This window comes from Felis catus, chromosome B4 (genome assembly GCF_018350175.1).
Source record: "Felis catus isolate Fca126 chromosome B4, F.catus_Fca126_mat1.0, whole genome shotgun sequence".
Taxonomy (NCBI): Eukaryota; Metazoa; Chordata; class Mammalia; order Carnivora; family Felidae; genus Felis; species Felis catus.
This window is the reverse complement of record NC_058374.1, coordinates 122,465,454-122,485,771: the sequence shown is the minus strand read 5'-3', so window position 1 is coordinate 122,485,771 and position 20,318 is coordinate 122,465,454. Positions and strand designations below refer to the sequence as shown.

The window sequence follows — 20,318 nt, the reverse complement described above, 5'->3', positions numbered from 1 at the left end:
ATTATTATGGTCATATAACATGGCAGTTATGGTTTCCCTGCTCTTGTATTTGCAAGTGTGTTTTAAAGAGGCTCTCTGGAAAAGCATTCCACATAAATACAGTTATGATGTCCAGAAGCAAGGGCCTAAATTGAAAAAATCCACAAGATTGAAGCTTTTACCAAGATACCAAAAATAAAGATAATGTTCTGTTTATTTGTTTAATAAACCGATTCAATCCATACCACAAAGTATTTGCAATGTTTGTTTAGAAGTTGAACAATCTTACTTAAGCTTTCTGGCAAGTCCAAGCTTCTTTTCCTATCCCTTAATTATTACTGAAATGCAGATATTCAACCTCAATTTGAAAGTTACTTTTGCTAGATTGAGATTAACAATTTATACAGGTATTTTTTACTTTCTTTGCCAATACATAAATAACAACAACAACAAAAAGTTGAACTAGAACTAATATACTGGTAGAATTTTTTATTTAACTGAGGGTTTTCTTTTTGGGCCTTTATTCCATTTTTCCCTTCCTTGCTTCAGAATTTCTAGTGCAGTTTAGTACATTAGGAAAAATGAAATAAAATAAGGAAACAAAAATATTTTTTCTCAAATTCATGCCATTCATCTACTTAATGACTCTGGCGTGGCATTAGTTAAGGTACATTTTGTGATCAAAATATATCTTTGCAAGACTTCAGCCCAAAAAAGTCACATTACAATTTTAATAGAAATATATTGCCTTCCAAAAATACTTTGCAAAAAGAAAAATTAGAAGTCTGCAAGTAAAATGCAAAATGGCTAAGAGGATGGCTGTGACTTTAATAGTCCTCATAAAATCTAATCTATCAGCTAACTACTAGATAGAATACTCTCGGAAAACAATCCAAGGAGGCAAAAGATAAAAGCAGAGGATTAACCCAATGAAACTATCGTATTTTTAATTTTTTTTTAATGTTTATTTATTTTTGAGAGACAGAGAGAGACAGAGTGCAAGTAAGGAAGGGGCAGAGAGAGAGGGAGACACAGAATCCGAAGCAGGCTCCAGGCTCTGAGCTGTCAGCACAGAGCCTGAGGCAGGGCTTGAACTCACGGACTGCGAAATCATGACATGAACCGAAGTCGGATGCTCAACTGACTGAGCCACCCAGGTGCCACTATCATGGTATTTTTAAATGAGAAAACTATATGCTTGCAATGAAGACTCATCAGTTTCTATATACTATGATCTTTTTTCATGAATATCCCTTTAAGATATAACATTTTATATATGTAAGCCAAAATTATAAACACGTAGGTGTTTTACACAAACTAATTCATTTCTATTCATTAAAAGGCACAATAACAATTACTATTTTTTCCCTGTAGAGCCTGTAACATAAATTAAAGAGATCTGTAAGTGATCTAGTCTCTTTATATATATGAATGTACTCTTTAAGAACCAATGAGAAAAGATCAGGTATTTGGTAAACATTTTATCAATATTTGGGACAGGAGGGAAAAACAATGTAAGTGAAAAATTAATTTCAAGCAAGAGAAAATAGTTACAAATCACTAAATAGAATCATGTCTGGGAAGAAAACATTCAAAAATGGGCTTGGAATATTTTCTTGTACCAGAAAAAAAAAAGTAAGTGCTCAGAAGTCTAATAGGGAATGTAAAAAAAAAAAAAAAAAAAAGACACAGAAGCCAGCATGAAGGGAATCCACCATTTTAGAATCAAGGATTAATGACTGTGATTGGTTTTAAAACTCTGAATAAATAAAAAGTCATGAGTACATAGTAATAAATACATAAAAAAGGAGAAAGATAAATAGAAAAAAATCTAATTTGCATCTTAAATAACTATTATCCCAACTCCTAAGCTGGTAATGAAATAGAAAGAATTAAGTAGTGACCCTGCCTTTTTTAGGGAACTATATACTTCATCTCAATTGATAAGATAAAGTTCTTCTTTACTGAAAAATGGCAGCTAATCAATGTAAAGACATGACAGGGTTAGAAATTCACCGTTTTGCAAACACTAAAGAAATAACAGAGTCAGCCAAGGATCATCAATGCATGTGCAAAAGATTGTTGGGAAACAGGTTATTTACATAGTGTTACCCCATAGATCTTTGCTGATAGCAAAGGAAAAACTACATCTTTTTTCTAGACAGATCTGGCAATTTGGGACAACTTGAAACTGTGTCTCCTGATGTGATACTTACCATCAGTTAAGAAGCATGTACTATGAAATGTTAAACCTCAATCTAAGCAAGCTTTTAGCTGAAACCTCCAGTTTACTGGCAATAGAAGAACAAGATAAGTAATACCAGGAGAAATTTATCAGATAAACAAAAACAAAAACAAAACAAAACATAAAATTGGAGGGGAATTCTAGATTAAAAGAGCTATAAAACCATTTGGGGGACAAATGGAGAAATCGGAATTGGGAAGACAGTAAGTGATAATAGGGAATACTTAAGTTTTCTTACAGATGATAATGATATTATGGTTATGCCTTTATTTTCAGGAAATAATATGCTAAAGAATTTTAGGTATTAAGGGTCATGATGCCAGAAACAACTTTCAAATAAGCCAGAAAAAATGCAAATATAAAGAACCTTAGTAAATCTAGGAAGTAAGTATACAGGTATTTACTTGAGGGCAGTGATAAACATATTTCTTTTTTTTTTTTTAATGTTTTATTATTTATTTATTTTTTTGGCAGGGCGGTCAGAGAGAGAGGGAGAGGATCTGAAGCAATCTCTGCACTGACAGCAGAGAGCCTGATGGGGGCTCGAACTTACCACAAGATCATGACCTAAGTTGAAGTTGGACACTCAATTGACTGAGCCACCCAGGTGCCCCAGTCAATATATTTCTTAAAGGCTATCTGTATCCCATGGGATTTATGGGAGAATCTGCTTTAGCAATGTTTCCTAAAAAATGGAGAAGGTGATTCATCAAATATATTAACTTAAAGAAGATGGATTTAGATATGTTGAATGTAATTTTACTGCTTTTTCCAATACTTCTAAATTTTTATCTTGTCAATGGTGATTTTATTTACCATAGGTACTTTCATAAACATAACTCCCATGGTTAGTAAGGGGATACTATATTCAATTAGGTACCTAGCATAGTATTTAGCTAAAGGTAAATTATATTAGACCAAACATGTGGTTTCTTCACCGTGGTTTGTTTGCTCAACAAACTCTATTATCACGATTTGTGATGCATCAGTTATTCTGCAAAAGGGACAGAACAGATTTTTCCATTGTACATCCTCCCAAGAATCACTCATTTAAAACCAAATTGTGAAATTTACCAAATACAAAGATTCAAAGAACTCTGGCAACCTAGATCTTCCAACTACTTTTCAGATACTTAGAATGATAACCTATTTTTGCACAGTGCCTATGATCCTGGCCGGAAACCAGGAAGAAACTGACTGCTATGCTCTTGCCAGTCTCTAACGTATTACTCTTTGCAAATACAGCTTTATTTAAGCAAATTAAAGAACATTTTTGATTAAAAAAAAATAACATACAATCACATTCATAGTGATTTGAAGAGGATCATATCCTGCTTTTTAATTTACTCACAATTTATCAGTACCTTTTCATTATCCTGGTTGTGTTTACTCATTGGTGATGTCGGTACATAAAGATCAGTTTCATCAGCTACTGCATACTGTCTCCCAAGCAGAAAATCCCGTAGTTGACTCTGTAGAAAACACAGGAGGTTGCTAATAATAAACTGCTTTTCCAACTACAAAAAATACTTCACATTGAGCTCTAGTGTCACTAATATCCCAGCATACAGTATTATTACCTGATCTTTGTTGGCAGTAAGTATACATGGAATTAAACTCTCTAACAAAACGCTTGTTTCCAATGGCTGTACTCATAGAGTTCACAAGTTTAGAGTTAAAAGATAACCTTGGAAATTTAATCTGAGCCTTTAATTTTTATAGAAGAAAATTAAAGACAAAATGCTTACCTAAGGCACACAATAAATGCTTCATTTTGGGATTATACAAAAGTAAACCTAGTGTCCTAACAACATATTTCAAAGTAAGAATTTCAATGAAAAAAAAATGATTATTTGCTTTCACTGTGCCATGGTACTCAACATCTCCCTAATATTTGTTCTAAGCGATCCAAGATTATGTAGGTATTCACACACCTCATTCCTGATGAGTAAACTTGGAGGGAAGGTATAAACTGAATTAACAAAGCCTAAAGAGATTGCAAACCACTTTCCTCTCAGCCGTTGCAAAATTATAACTAAAATAACTCCCCAATACATACTTCTTAAAAGGCAAAGCAGGATTTTGTTTTCATAACTTGAGTTTCAAAATTTAAGCTCACTAAAAAAAAAAAATTTATTTATTTTTTCTTTTTTTTTAAGTTTTGACTTTTACTCCTTTGCTACAAAGGGCAACTTAGATACCTATTTTCTTTTTTTTTTTTTTTTTTTTTTTTTGAGACAGAACACCAGCTGGGGAGTGGCAGAGAGGGAGACACAGAATCTGAAGCAGGCTCCAGGCTCCAAGCCATCAGCACAGAGCCCGACATGGGGCTCCAACTCAGACTGGGAGAAAATGACCTGAGCTGACGTTGGACACTCAACCGACTGAGCCACCCAGGTAGCCCTGGATACCCATTTTCTAAATATTAGCTAGCCAGAAACTTTTAATGACCAGTGACAACATACAGTGCAACTTTTCAATATTTAAAAAATTAATCTTATGAAATAATTCAGGTTCATTGTCTTTAAACAGAAAAATTGTTTTGGGAGAATTTGTGTTTGACGACTACTTTTTTTTTTTTTCATTTTTACTACTGTAATTCCAGTATAGTTAACATACAGTGTTATATTAGTTTCAGGTGTACAATATAGTGATTCAACACTTCCATTCATCACCCGATGTGCATCTCACCTGCACTCCTTATTCCCTATCACCTATTTCACCCATCTCCCACCCACCTCCCCTCTGGTAAGTATCAGTTTGTCTCCCACAGTTAAGTTTGTTTTTTGGTTTGTCTTTTTAAGAAGAATTTACTATTTAAAAAATCTTGAATAGAGGTAGTCCTCACACTGTGGTTCTTATGTTTTCAGAAGAGATGTTAAAAGCAAAGATTTATTCTTCCATAAATACAATGTTATTTTTTTGAATCGGATAATATTACCCTCTGGTTTAAACTACGTTCATGTTGGGGTGCCTAGGTGGCTCAGTCGGTTAAGTGTCTGACTCTTGATTTCAGCACAAGTCATGATTTCACAGGTTCATGAGTTCAAGCCCCACATTGGGCTCCTCGTACTGACAGTGCAGAGCCTGCTTGGAATTCTCTCCCTCCCTCTCTCTCTCTCTCTCTCTCTCTGCCCTTCTGCACATGCTCTCTCTCTCAAAAGAAATAAACTTTAAAAAATAAAGCCATATTCATGTTTAATGACATGTAAAGTACAATATTCTAGATCAGTTCAGTGAGGAGGGTCCAGGGACTCCTGAGGTCCTTAAGACCCACTCAGGAGACCCCGGAAGTTCACCCTTTTTCAACTATGTATCAATGTGAATCCGAATTTTCTTGATATACTTCAATCAAAACAACATACCAGACAGAAGTAGACATGAGAAACAGCTATTTTCTATCATACATGACATTAAGGATATTTATTAAAAATGTAAAAAGTAATAAATACAAAATATGTAAAACATTCTCACAATTTTTTATTCCTAAAAAATGTATTCATACTACTATTCACATAAACAGGTAATAGGTTTATTATCAATACCTTAACTGATACTTTGAACATATCTCAATTTTAATCTTTGATAAATATTAACAGATAAAACTCATATAAACAAAATCTCCTTGTAGTCCTAATATTTTTTAATTTTATTATTTTTTTAATGTTTATTCATTTTTGAGAGACAGACAGGCAGAGGACGAGCAGGGAATGGGCAGAGAGAGAGGAAGACCCAGAATCTGAAGCAGACTCCAGGCTCTGAGCCATCAGCACAGAGATCAAACCAACTGAGCCACCCAGGCACCCCCTAATTAATTTTTAAGAGTGCAAAAGGGTTCCTAAACTTAAAACTTGGACAAGGACTCTAGATAATATGGCATAAAGCTTTCTGAAGTAAGCAGAAAAATCACAATGTATTTTCTGTGATACACTATTAATTTTATTGATTTATACCTTTACTTTGTAGGTAAGTTGTTATTCATTCTACTTTTATCCTCTTATTAACCATATTTTTCCATTCCATTAATGGTTACCTTCACTTTCTGGTACTCAAATCAGACCCGTTTCTCTACTGTTATTTAAAAGTGGTAATGCCTGCTTATTCCCAACAAACTACAATACTTAGCCATTTTAATTCTAAACTAACATCGGAATCTCCCTTAGTGTAAGCCTTCCATTTCAGCACACATATCCCCAGTCCACCCTTATCATATACACGCCAAGTTTTGTTGCTCACTACCATCTTCCTCTAGATACGTATCTGCTCCAATTCATCTGTTTAATTATTATGGTCTTTGAAAAGGCAAAGTCTTCACTTGAAGTATGAAGACGACATTCTTTAAATTTTTCCATAGCCTCACAGGTCCTTCCTTTATCTTAGCTAGTAAGTGATACCTTGTTGAGGATCAAGACATGCTATTTTTGTTCTTTTTAAATAACTTGTTCTCTCCACTAGGAAACTTATAATATTTATCTTTACCCTTAAAGAGTCCAGGAATTTTACCAGGATATGTGTAAGTATGTGTCTTTTCTCTTGATTACAGGCTGGAACCTCATAAACACCCTTAACTAGCAGAATCAAAGAAATATTTATTATAATAGATGTAGTTTCAAGAAATATTTTATTTAGTCATGGCCTCTTCTGCATCTGTTCTTTTATCTCCTTCTGGAACTCCTATCATTTGTATGTTAAATCCTCTAGATCTAACCTCCAAGTTTCTTAACTTTTCCTTCACGATTTCTTGAACTTCAGATTTTTCTCTCTGCACTTTAAATATTTGTTTCAGGACAATAATTTGTGTCTGAGTTCATCTGTTGCATTGGGAAAACTTTTTTCTTCTTTTTTTTCATCTACAAAGTCTTACGTTTAGGTTTATCCTTGAATTTCCTTGAGTACTTACTATTTTTATGGATTTAAGTTGTCACTCTCCACTAGCAGTTCTATTCTGTCGAGCATGTGTGTTCTCAGATAACTCATCTTTCTGTAACTGCTAGGACTCCTTAGGTGGCTATTGCTTTTCTCATTGGCTTTTTGGGGCTCAGCCTTGAATGCTGAGGTACTTCAAGTGTTGATAATTTTACAAGTAACGGAAGTTGAAATAGTCTCTACTCTTCATGAAGCAGCAGTGGAGAAATAAACAGGATGCCAGTCATCTGCTGAGGCCAAGGGAGAGTCTTCTTGTGGTCTCTCAAGGATCACCAACAGTACACCCATCCATTCAGCTACGTTTTGGCTTCCTCAGAGACAGAGAATCCTGGCACACTCACAGAGAGCGTTTGTTAACCTTCCCCAGAAGGTCCCCAGATTTCTGAGGGCTGCTAAGCTCTTCTCGAGAGCTACCATTTCTTCTCTTCAGCCCAGGGCTCTGATTTCCCCCAGATAATTGCTTAATTCATGAGAAAGCAAACTCTGTACCAACTGTCTCTTCTTAAACTCTAGTTAGAATCCAAGGCCTTGTATGCTCCAGATATCCACAGGCCCTGCATCCATGTTCCCTAGGAGAGGAATTATAATGTACGAAATACAGAGGAAAGGGGCATTGTTCAAGTTATAAGGTTCCCAGAACTTCCCTGTCTTACCATTATCTAAGTTCCTCATAATTACTGCTTATTTAGGTTACAATAAACAAAAAACAAAGAAGACACATAAGCATATGTATCTTTAAAGGCACTTTTAGCATAAATTAGGGTTATATTTAGTGCATTTTTGAGGAATCAATCTAGGGATATGTTTGCCTGCTCACTTTTTCCTCTTTGGAAATTTTCCTAAACAAGTATCAGAGATCAAATCTTTCATTTTAAATGCAGAAAATTTTCAACTTCACATACTATCATCTTAGCAGCTTGCACTCTACTCCTGATGTCCTGCAGAAGAACATGTTGATATCTGGAGACACAGAACTCCCTCCAATGTAGACTTATATATCTCAAACTATAGGTGATTCACTTAAATGAAGAGGCTTATTAGAAGATTTAAACAGGGGCAAAGGATAAGATGAAAACAATGTGCCCAAAAACCTCAGGCAGATTATATTCTCATTGGCTTATCAGAAGATTTTCTTTGTTGTTCCAATACTATGTTTGATCAGCCTCTAAATTAACTATGTGAAAAGTAGTCAAAAATCATCTCTACAAGCAAATAAAATATAGGTAAGGAGGAAAAACAAACAAACAAACAAACAAACAATCTTCCCTCACAATATCTTCACCATAGTAAGGGTGTGTATGTGTGGGTATGCATGTACACATATGCATGTGCATCTTAGAAAGTTACAACAGGACAAAGGGTTCCATTATAGCCCAGGGAGGCCAAGACAGCAAACTGCCTGCCAATGTCCACTCTCCCCTTCTTTCTCAGTAACAGAGAGTTTGTTTTTATTCTGGCATGTTATGCAGGAAAAAAAGACTACATTTTCCCTAACATCTTGGTGTGGCCATGTGACTAGGCTCTGGACAAGGACACAGAAGCAAAAGAGCTATGTCTCTTTAAAAGGAAAGGAGAATAGTGTGCTCCCTTACCACTTCTTGATGCAAGGAATGCTAGTATGGGATCTGGAGCTCTAACAGCTGTCACAAAGGACCTTGAAGGCAGAGGGTAGGAACTAAGATGGAAGAGCAGAATGACAGAAAAGTCCTAGGTATCTGATAATCACAGAGCTATCACATCAGTCCCAGATTCTTACCTTTAGATACCTTTTATAAAAGAGTGAAATACACTTCCATTTTGTTAAACCACTGCTATTGCAGAGGTTTCTATTACAAGCAGCCAAAACACCATTCCCAAGTATCAGACAGAATATATTTATGAAATATTTTAACAGCTTAGAAAATATACTAAATCTACAATTATTTAGTTATTACCATTATTTAATTACTACTTTATTGGTACCCAGTAAATGTTAAGATAAAGAAATATATTTCAACATTTTAAAACAAACTAGATACCAATTCTAATGTAGATAAAACCAAACTGCAAAGGATAACATTCCATTAATTTTAAAATTTATATTCAATAAAAAAATAAAGCAATGAATATGTGTATATGTTTAAAAAAAGGAATAGTGTATTACTTCATGTTTATTGCATTATACTATCCTCACAAAATGATATCCCATCTAATTAAAATAATATTATTAATCCATAGAAAGAGTCATAGCTTTTATACAACATATGCCAAAATGAACAGATGCACATTAAACCAAGTACGTAAATAGAAAAGCAATCCTTGAAATGAATTCAAAAAGAAATCACACATTTGGGACTGATAACTTTGTTAAAATTTTTTGATCTAGTAAAAAGCTGTTCTTGTATTTCAACCAAATAACAACAGAATTTCAGCAAAATTTACCACCAAAATATTTCTTTCCAGTAATAACTAGCTTTCAGGTAGCTAAATTTTCCATTTTCTAACATGATCTGAAAAGCAAAAGCATTATCAAGTTACCATAAATGCTGATAACATAATTTAAAATAAAAATAAATCTAGCCAAATTTTCATTTAAGACAGATTTTAGAAAATACTTACAGGGGATATGTTGGCATTATTTTCACAATTAGAAATCAAAACACTACATTTTTTATAAACATCAATCAGATCTAACATATTACTATTCTTTAAGAAATCATCGTAAGTCCTCCTAATGTCCTCATAATGGTCAATCACTTCCATATTTTCAACTGGTAAGTTCAACTTCTCATGTAGGAAGAATTTCCAGGTCAATAAGACATCACTGAGAGGAACTGTAAATTCTCCATTGTGCTGAAAGAGACAATGCCAAAAATAAAAAAATAAGGTTGGGTGCCAGAATATTCATTAAGTTATAATTGAGATAGGAAGTACAAATTGAATTTTGTTATATAAGTCTACATTGAATTGTTGTGGATTTGAAGAGAATATCCAAATTAACTATGGAATAATTTTAAAACCAGATATGAAAGAAAAAGATTTTGATGGTTTTATAAAAATATAAACTACTATGGCAAGTTTGTGCATGACACAATTGGCAAATATACAGTTATCCTTCACTGAATTTTTCCTACCCAAAGTCGGGGGATGGGTGGGCAGAGATTTGTACTTAAGTACTACCGACTGGGAAAACATTTCATTCCATTAATACTTAGTTTCTTTCAGCTCTTTCAGCTAATGTATTTTTAATCTCTTATTCAAAACTGTCAATGCCATGGTGAATTACCACATACCGCACTATTCCAACTGTTAGTCTTAAAACATGATCATAAAAACTAAATTTTTAAAAATCATGGTTTGGTTTGGTTTTTTCATTACTATTCCAGGGAAGACAAAATATCAGTGCTAAAAAACCTTGGGTCAGAGAATTTTGATTCTTCCCTGCTCATGGACACACTAAACTATAAACAAACAAGTTCTAAAAAGCCAAGGTTTCTTTCTATGAGTTGTTGGATGCTCCTAATCAGGCAAAATTGTCCTTTTTCTCTTCTTCAATATCAACATGATATGTTATGCCAGTAGCTGAAGGTTTGTTTTTTTTTAATTGATTGCATTCTGTTCCCACTTAATATTAATCTCAGATATTAGTAATGGTGCCCTCCAAAATATGCCAGCCCTAATTCAGTAAAAAATTCTAACTACTCCTTTCCAAAGCAACATGAATAACAAATATTTTTAAATATCCATACGTGATTTTGTGAAATGTATTGTGTTGCTCCTTTCACAGTTAAGTACCTTTAATATGTTAGTAGTTTCTGATAACACCAAGATCTTTCCATTAATTGTACTGAAAAATGGGTGGATATATAAATAAAACTGTAATTCACTGGAACTAAAATTGTAACATCATCTTTAGCCTAAGAAGACTAATGAGAATCAAATAGACCCAAATAATACAGTACTTTCTATTAAATCTATATTTCCTTCAAATCTATGTTTCTTTTATAAAAATGAGCCACATTGTCTAGTTACTATCCAAATTGAAGACAATATGTCCAAACTGCCTTAAAATAATTAACTTTTTACTCATCTGTATGGAAACAACTAAGAAAATTACCCTTACTATCCTTGGAGGGACCTGTTATACCAAAATTACAAAAATTAATTATATTTCATGAAATTAATTCAATGAAAAACAAACAAAAAAAAAGTAACTCTCAAACTTTGAATCCATAACCCAAATGTAAGTCAGGTTTGTAATTTCTCAGCATTGAATCTAAAATTGTACACCTCACTTCCCAATCCCGTAAAAATTACACAATTAAATTTCCAAATGTATCTAAGTTAAATAAATCCAGTTATTTAGAGTTTCAAAACTAAATTGTTTTATCTCAAAAATTCCAAAACTATTTTGGTATGGCATTCCTCACATTAAAAATAAATTAAACGTATGCCTAATGTAAATGTACAATTTACTCTCATTCTGTGGACTATGACTAGTTCAAATATGCAAACTCTTGATCTTGTGAGAAAAGGTTTTGACTAGATTAACAGTGTTTATACTGGGATTGTAAAAACATTTTAAATCCAAATAAAAATGTACTCCAGATATCAGTTTTCGTGATCAGGTGCCCACCATGACAGCATATTCTATTATTCAAACCAGTAACAACTGATTCAGAGAGCTTGTGGTCAAATCAGAAAATGTTTTGCTAGGAAAACATGCCAGCTGGCTAATATCTGAAGGAAGTTCAAGATGGTCAATGCTTTAATTCTCTAATGGACATAAGAAAGATTGTATTTCCTAAGAATAAAATGAGAAAAAAAATGAGTTACATTTTTCCAGAGCACTGCACTTTGTATATTTTACTGAACTTATTTTTATAATTATTCAAAAATTTAAATAAACTTTACAATTTGTAACTACCTGGAATTTTTGTTGTTTTCAAAAGAGAAAAGATAGTAGGCCTACTTAACAGCTATTAATTGGCTGTGTGACCTTGGGTAAAATACTGAAATCCCTGTGAGTACATTTCCTTGGCTATAAAATGAGATTATACAGATTAAATAACACCTGATAAATGGTAAGGGATAAAAAATGTCAGTCTGCTTTCCCTTTTCTTACTCAAAGTAAAATAATTATCTGTTGGGGGGAGTATTAGATAAATGTAATACAATTGTAAAAACTGTCACTTCTTATTTGTTATGTCAATGTTAGGTCATTTTCAAATCTGACAGTTAACCACAGGCTGTGAGTCTCCATGAAGTTATAAAATTAATATCTTTGTTTCATCCACTGGAACATTTGTAACACTCTTAAGGCTATTTAATGTGAAAAATAGCATGTATAATACAATTGCCAGACAGATTCAAATAATGAAGCCAATTCTAACGAAAGGAAAAGCTAAAACACTATTTGCAATCTAAAAAGTCACATATATTTGCCATATAGTCCTCAATGAATCTATAATAAATTAAAACATTAGCAGTATAAAACTCCTAGAGGTCAGATGATTTAAGCTAAAAAAGACTTTCCCTCAGAAAACATTCCCAAAACCTAAAACTCAAAGATTATTTTAATGTACCTTTTCTTTATCTCAATTAAAGCAACTAAGAAAACAAACATGCCGGTAAACAAGCAACTCTACTAGGTATTCGCAAGTTTTACTATAGTCAAATTCAATTCAAAGGATCACATACTTTTAGAGACTCATGTTCTCAAACTTCAGATAATTGAAAACCTAAACAGAGCTCAGAGAGTGAAAAATACAGGTGAAGCATATATACAATCAATTCTACCTTTTTATTACTATTACCTATGAATGCACCTGCAGGCATATGTGTATGTTTTTCATATTGCTGAGTGACTTGGAAGTCTCAGCACAGTTGGGGATGCCTGAGCTAACGCTACATGGGGAGTGAGAGTCGAACAGAATTGCAACCCACCATCTCCACTCCACGTGTGCACACACATACACAAACTGTGAAAAGCTCAGTTGCAATTCACCTCTCCTCTTCTTTCCCACCCAGAGTCTGAACTTTCACTGTGAATTAAGTGAATTAGCAAGTAGAAAATTAAGAAGTAGAAAGAGATCCTGAGTGAGTGCTACACAGACAAGTCCTGAAGAAAAAATGACTTGACCTGAGTATTTCAATATATGAAAATTTTTACAATGAAAACTAAATTTTCTTCACAGTACATTTAGCATTTTGACATATTTATGTTTCAAAAATTATTCATAAACAAACAACAAAAGGTGAGTTGAACGTAGTCCGTTTAATTCCAAAACAATAGTACTCAATTACTGTACAATAATGATTCTTAATAATTGCCTCAATTTCTCTCTCTCCTTATTTTCCAGTGTATGGTTACCAAAGTTTAACCTTTGGCTAGCTTATTCCATTTTTATAATATCCTCAGAATCTCTTACCTTAGTACCTTTCTTCAGGTTATTAAAGGAGAGTTTTTTTTGTTTTGTTTTGTTTTTAACATTCAGGCAGGTAAATTGGAAAGACTTGAATGTGGATTGCAATGGAGAACAAAGGAAAGAGACTTTAAAATGACCCTTGGGTGTCTAGTTTCACAGACTGAGTGAACAATGGTATGCATAATTGAGACTCAGAATATGAACAAGAAGGTAAATTGACAGAGGAAACAATATGGTCTACTTTTAAAAAAACTGATGCAGAGACAGTACTAGACATCAAGGTAAAATGTCCAATAAGTACCTGATCATACCAAGTAAGACTCAGTAGAGAAGTCTAGCATATAAATTCTGGTGAAACAATGTAAGGCAAGTATATCTAGTGAATAGTAAAATGGAGCATATTGGAAGATATTAACAATGTGTATTACAAAGAGAGTATCTAAAGAACATGTAGAACTCTTTTAAAGAGTAAAAGAGATAAAAACAACTCAACAGTAAAATAAGCAAAAGAATATGCATGAACTGACAATAAAAAGAGGATACCTAAATAGTCAAATAAGCATTTAAAAGATGTTTGAATGCTTTAGTTAATAGAAAAATTAAAATGAAATACCACTTTTTCTCTTTTCCAAGAGGCTCCATGCTGGCAGTGTGGAGCCTGCTTAGGATTTCCTCTCTCTCTCTCTCTCTCTCTCTCTCTCTCTCTCTCCTTCTCACTCAATCTCCCCCCATCTCTCTACCCCTCCCCAGATCTCTCTCTCGAAGTAAATAAACTTTAAAAATATAAAATAAAATAAATGTAAATTCTAATAACCAAGTGGAAGAGCAATGTGGTAGCATCAAATCAAAGATGTATCTATCATATGACCTGCTGTGTAGGGAGCCTAGAGAAACTCTTTTTCCATGCACAGACATCTCATTTCAATGCAGAATTGTTTATGATACCAAAAAAACTTCAAACAACCCAAAGGTCCATCACTGAGTAAAATGTATCAGTCACACAAAGGATGATTGTTACAATGAATAAATTAGATCAACTTTTCTATCATACCTAAAGAGGTCTTGAAAACAATACTGGATGATCAAAACAAGAGGCAGAAAGAATGTATACCATCTGTTATAACTTTAAAATAGACACATTAACAGGGAAATCTGCCTGGCTGGATATGTAGAAAAACCCCTCCTGGTATAAAACACCTAACTAAAAGAGAAAATAGAGATCACTGGAAGATGGCGGCATAGGAGGACGCTGGGCTCACCGCGCGTCCTGCTCATCACTTAGATTCCACCTACACCTGCCTAAATAATCCAGAAAACCGCCAGAAGACTAGCAGAACGGGGTCTCCGGAGCCAAGCACAGACGAGAAGCCCACGGAAGAGGGTAGGAAGGGCGGCGAGGCGGTGCGCGCTCCACGGACTGGCGGGAGGGAGCTGAGGCGGAGGGGCGGCCCGCCGGCCAAGCAGAGTCCCCCAGTCTGGCTTGCAAAAGTGGAGGGGCCTGACGGAGTGTGTTCCGACAGCAAGCGGGACTTAGCATCTGGGAGGTCATAAGTTAACAGCTCTGCTCGGAAAGCGGGAAGGCTGGAGGACAACGGGAGGGAGAGTTGTTGAGCCCTGGACGACAGAGCTCAGCTTGGCAGGGAACAAAGGTGCTCACCAGCGCCATCTCCCTCTACCATCCCCCAGCCAAAATCCCAAAGGGAACCAGTTCCTGCCAGGGAACTTGCTGGCACCGTGCAAACACCCAATGCTGTGCTTCTGCGGATCCATCCCTCCGGCGGGTCTGACTCCATCCCGGTGCCGCAGGGCCCCTCCCGAAGTGGATCTCCGAAGGAAAAGCGAGCTGAGCCTGCCCCTGCCCCTTGCACCTTGCTGATCCACCCCAGCTAATACGCCAGATCCCCAGCACCACAAGCCTGGCAGTGTGCAAGTAGCCCAGACGGGCCACACCACCCCACAGTGAATCCCGCCCCTAGGAGAGGGGAAGAGAAGGCACACACCAGTCTGACTGTGGCCCCAGCGGTGGGCTGGGGGCAGACATCAGGTCTGATTGCGGCCCCACCCACCAACTCCAGTTACACACCACAGCACAGGGGAAGTGCCCTGAAGGTCCGCACCACTCCGGTGACTATCCAAAATGACCAAACGGAAGAATTCCCCTCAAAAGAATCTCCAGGAAATAACAACAGCTAATGAACTGATCAAAAAGGATTTAAATAATATAACAGAAAGTGAATTTAGAATAATAGTCATAAAATTAATCGCTGGGCTTGAAAACAGTATAGAGGACAGCAGAGAATCTCTTGCTACAGAGATCAAGGGACTAAGGGACAGCCAGGAGGAGCTAAAAAATGCTATCAACGAGTTGCAAAATAAAATGGAGACAACTACGGCTCGAATTGAAGAGGCAGAGGAGAGAACAGGTGAACTAGAAGATAAAATTATGGAAAAAGAAGAAGCTGAGAAAAAGAGATAAAAAAATCCAGGAGTATGAGGGGAAAATTAGAGAACTAAGTGATACACTAAAGAGAAATAATATATGCATAATTGGTATTCCAGAGGAGGAAGAGAGAGGGAAAGGTGCTGAAGGTGTACTTGAAGAAATAATAGCTGAGAACTTCCCGGATCTGGGGAAGGAAAAAGGCATTGAAATCCAAGAGGCACAGAGAAATCCCTTCAGACGTAACTTGAATCGATCTTCTGCATGACATATCATAGTGAAACTGGCAAAATACAAGGATAAAGAGAAAATTCTGAAAGCAGCAAGGGGTAAACGTGCCCTCACATATAAAGGGAGACCTATAAGACTCATGACGGATCTCTCTACTGAAACTTGGCAGGCCAGAAAGGAATGGCAGGAGATCTTCAATGTGATGAACAGAAAAAATATGCAGCCGAGAATCCTTTATCCAGCAAGTCTGTCATTTAGAATAGAAGGAGAGATAAAGGTCTTCCCAAACAAACAAAAACTGAAGGAATTCGTCACCACTAAACCAGCCCTACAAGAGATCCTAAGGGGGATCCTGTGAGACAAAGTACCAATCATTTTATCACTGTACATGAGAAAAATTTAAATAATCACAAGGACTTCTGGGAAATTTCAAAATTAAGATATTATCAAAAAAGAAAAAGTAAATAAAGTTAATCGGTTTTTAGAGCGGCTTATTTTTACTGCCTCCTTACCAGGAACTAATAAAGAGGAATCAAATGGAAAAAAACAAAAAATAAATAAAATAAATAAATAAAAGAGAAAATAGAAAATATTTTTTCATGACTGAATTGTCCATAAAAGAAATTACAAAAGGTCAAAAAAAAAAAAAATCAACTATTGGGACTTCATTAAGGTAAAAAGCTTCTGTACAGCAAAGGAAATAATCAATAACACTAACAGGCAGCCTATTAAATGGGAGAAGATATTTGCAAATGACATATCTGATAAAGAGTATCCAAAATCTATAAAGAAGTTATCAAACTCAACACCCAAAAATCAAATAACCCAATTAAGAAATGGGGAGACGACATGAATAGACACTTTTCCAAAGACATCCAGATGGCTAACAGACACATGAAAAGATGCTCAACTGGGCCACCTAGGTGGCTCAGTTGGTTAAGCATCTGACTCTAGATCTCAGCTCAGGTCATGATCTCAGGTTGGGGAGATGGAGCCTCACATCAGAGTCTATGCTGACAATGAGGAGCCTGCCTGAGATTCTCTGACCTCTCTCTGCCCTTCCCCCAGTCACCTCAAAAATAAATAAATACATAAACATTAAAAAAAAAAGATGCTCAATATCACTCAGCATCAGGGAAATGCAAATCAAAACCAGATGAGATACCACCTCACACCTGTCAGAATGGCTAAAATTAACAACACAAGAAACAACAGGTTCCCAAGAATACGGAGAAAGGGGAACCCACTTGCACTGTTGGTGGGAATGCAAACTGGTAGACACTCTGGAAAACAAAACAACTAAAATAGAACTACCCTACAATCCAGCAATTGCACTATTAGGTATTTACCCAAAGGATACAAAAATACAGATTCAAAGAGGTGCATGCATCTTGATGTTTACAGCAGCATTATCAACAATAGCCAAACTATGGAAAAAGCCCAAATGTCCATCAACTGATGAATGGATAAAGAAGATGTGGTATATATATACAATGGAATATTACTCAGTCATCAAAAGAATGACATCTTGGGGCACGTAGGTGGCTCAATCAGTTAAGCATCCGACCTCAGCTCAGGTAATGATCTGGCAGTTCACGAGTTTGAGACCTGTGTCTGGCTCTGTTGCCGACAGCTCTGAGCCTGGAGCCTGCCTTCGGATTCTGTGTGTCCCTCTCTCTCTGCCCCTTCCCTGCTCACACTCTGCGTGCTCTCTCTCTCTCAAAAATAAATAAATATTTTTTAAAAAAATGAAATCTTGCCATTTGCAATGACGTGGATAGAGCTAGAGTGTCTTAAGTCAATCAGAGAAAGACAAACACCATGATTTCATTCATGTGGAATTTAAGAATCAAAACAAATAAACATATGGGAAGGGGCGGGGGGGGGGGGAGGAGAGACGGAAAGAAACCACAGGAGACTCTTAATGATACAGAATAAACTGAGGGTTGATGGAGGGAGGTGGGTGGGAGATGGGCTAGATGGGTGAGAGGTATTAAGGAGGGCACTTGTTGTGATGAGCACTGGGTGTTGTATGTAAGGGATGAATCACTGAATTCTACTCCTAAAACAAATATTGGACTGTACATTAACTAAAATTTAATTTAAAAAAATGAAAATAAAAACTCAAAAGCTCAAAAACAATGAGAAAGTGCCAATACAGATGGGTAAGCAAATGATGGAGCCTATATTTCCCTGGTAACTACCATTCCCTGACACTAAAGAAGCTGGTTTTTATGAACGCTGAGCACAAGTTTTAGGAGACAAAGCTAAGCATAAGAAAGGTGGAAAGTTGCATCAGAGACCCTCCCTGCCCACCCTGCCAGATAAAGTCAAAGCCTCTAAACGTCAACACTCTTTATGGGGCAGGGCACCTGGGCGGCTTATTCAGCCAAGCTTCAGACTCTTGATTTTGGCTCAGGTCATGATGTCTAGTCGTGACATGATAGAGTCATGAGAGATCGAGCCCTGCGTTTGGTTGGGCTCAGCGATGGGCACGGAGCTTGCTCAAGATTCTCTCTCCCTCTCCCTGATCCTGCCCTCCTCGCGCATGCTCTTTCTCTTTCTCTCACTCTCTTTCTCAGAAACAAATAAATAAATATATAAATTAATACATAAATACATAAATGTTCTAAAGGTCAACACTCTTGAAAATCTGCCCAGCAAAAGGTGATAATGAAGATACTTGCCAGGGAAGAGATTTCTTTTTTAAAACGTTTATTTATTTTTAAGAAAGAGAAAGAGAAAGAGACAGAGAGGAGAGGGGGTTAAGGGGAGAGAAAGGGAGAATCCCAAGCAGGTTTCAGGCTGTCAGCACAGAGCCCAGCGCGGGACTCAATCTCACAAACTGTGAGATCATGACCTGAGCCAAAACCAAGAGTTCGATGCCACCAAGGCACCCCCAGTGAAGAGATTTCTGAAGTAGCCTCAGTACTGTGCTTACCTCTCTGGATAATCTTCTTTTAGACTTTGTCTAATAATTAATTTCTGCTGAGAAAGGGGAGAACAGTCATCTACTTTGGCAGAAAATTGGCGGGTTATTCCCCGGAGAGCGTAAAACAGTCTCTGGACTGAAGGGTTCAATTGAAAACAAGAGTACCCAAATGGAAACAATAAGAATCACATGACCATTTATATTCTAAATGTTGATACTTCTTTCAAGCACCCAACACTTGGCAGCTCAACTTTACACTATTCGTGCAGGGGCAAAGAGGACTCTTTTCTGAGAAAACTGTTCTAAAAGGGATATCCTAAAGAGATAGGCATCAAATGTTCCCCAGCCAAATAGCCCAGTTAGGTCGGATTGACAAACTCTAATACTCCATGAAGAGTTTCCAGTAAGCATTTTAGTGCTCCACTTAAATGTAAGTGGATGGTCAAGGATCATCATGAAGAAAGTCTCTAGTAGGAAGAAAGGAAACTCTTCCCAAACAAGACTAATAAAACAAGGAACTTAGAGGAAATATTACACAAGAAGAAAACCTCAAAAAAAAAATTTATTAATAGTCTCAAAGGAGAAATACTATATGCTTGCAGGAAGAACAGAACAATATTTCAAAAAGAGAGAAAAAAAAGAGCTCTTGGAAATTAAGAGGATGATAACAGAGGCTGACTCAGCTGGTAGAGCATGCGACTCTTGATCTCAGGGTTGTTTGAGCCCCACGTTGGGTGTAGAGAGTACTCAAAAATAAAATATTAAAAAAAAAAAGAGGATAACAGCAAACCCAATAATTATTAAACTAAAGAACCTATTAAATATTGAATATCTTATTGAATATTGGTTGGAAGGAAAGTAAAAGATGAATGGATAAACTGATAGATTCATATAGTGGAATACTATTCACTGCTGAAAAGAAATGAGCTATTAAGCCATGAAAAGACATGGAGGGACCATAAATGCATCTGAAAGAAAGTAAAAGAAGCCAATCTGAAAAGGCTATATATACTTCACAATTCCAACTACATGACATTCTGAAAAAGGCAAATCTATGCTGACAATTAAAAGATCAGTGGTTGCCAGGGGTTGGGGAGAGGGAAGGATAAATAGGTGGAGCAGAGAGGAATTTTAGGGCAGGGAGACAATTCTGTACAA

General features: G+C 36.0%; 1 protein-coding gene across 1 annotated transcript in view; it reads right to left on the bottom strand.

The window, feature by feature from the left end:
• Positions 1-20,318, bottom strand: part of PARPBP (PARP1 binding protein) — a 64,993-nt gene that overhangs the window by 37,211 nt on the left and 7,464 nt on the right. The window contains exons 3-4 of the mRNA XM_011284179.4: positions 9,749-9,982; positions 3,589-3,696 (exon numbers count right to left, since the gene is read on the bottom strand). Coding sequence (XP_011282481.3) covers positions 3,589-3,696; positions 9,749-9,982 — 342 coding nt within the window. The remainder of the gene's footprint in view (positions 1-3,588; positions 3,697-9,748; positions 9,983-20,318) is intronic.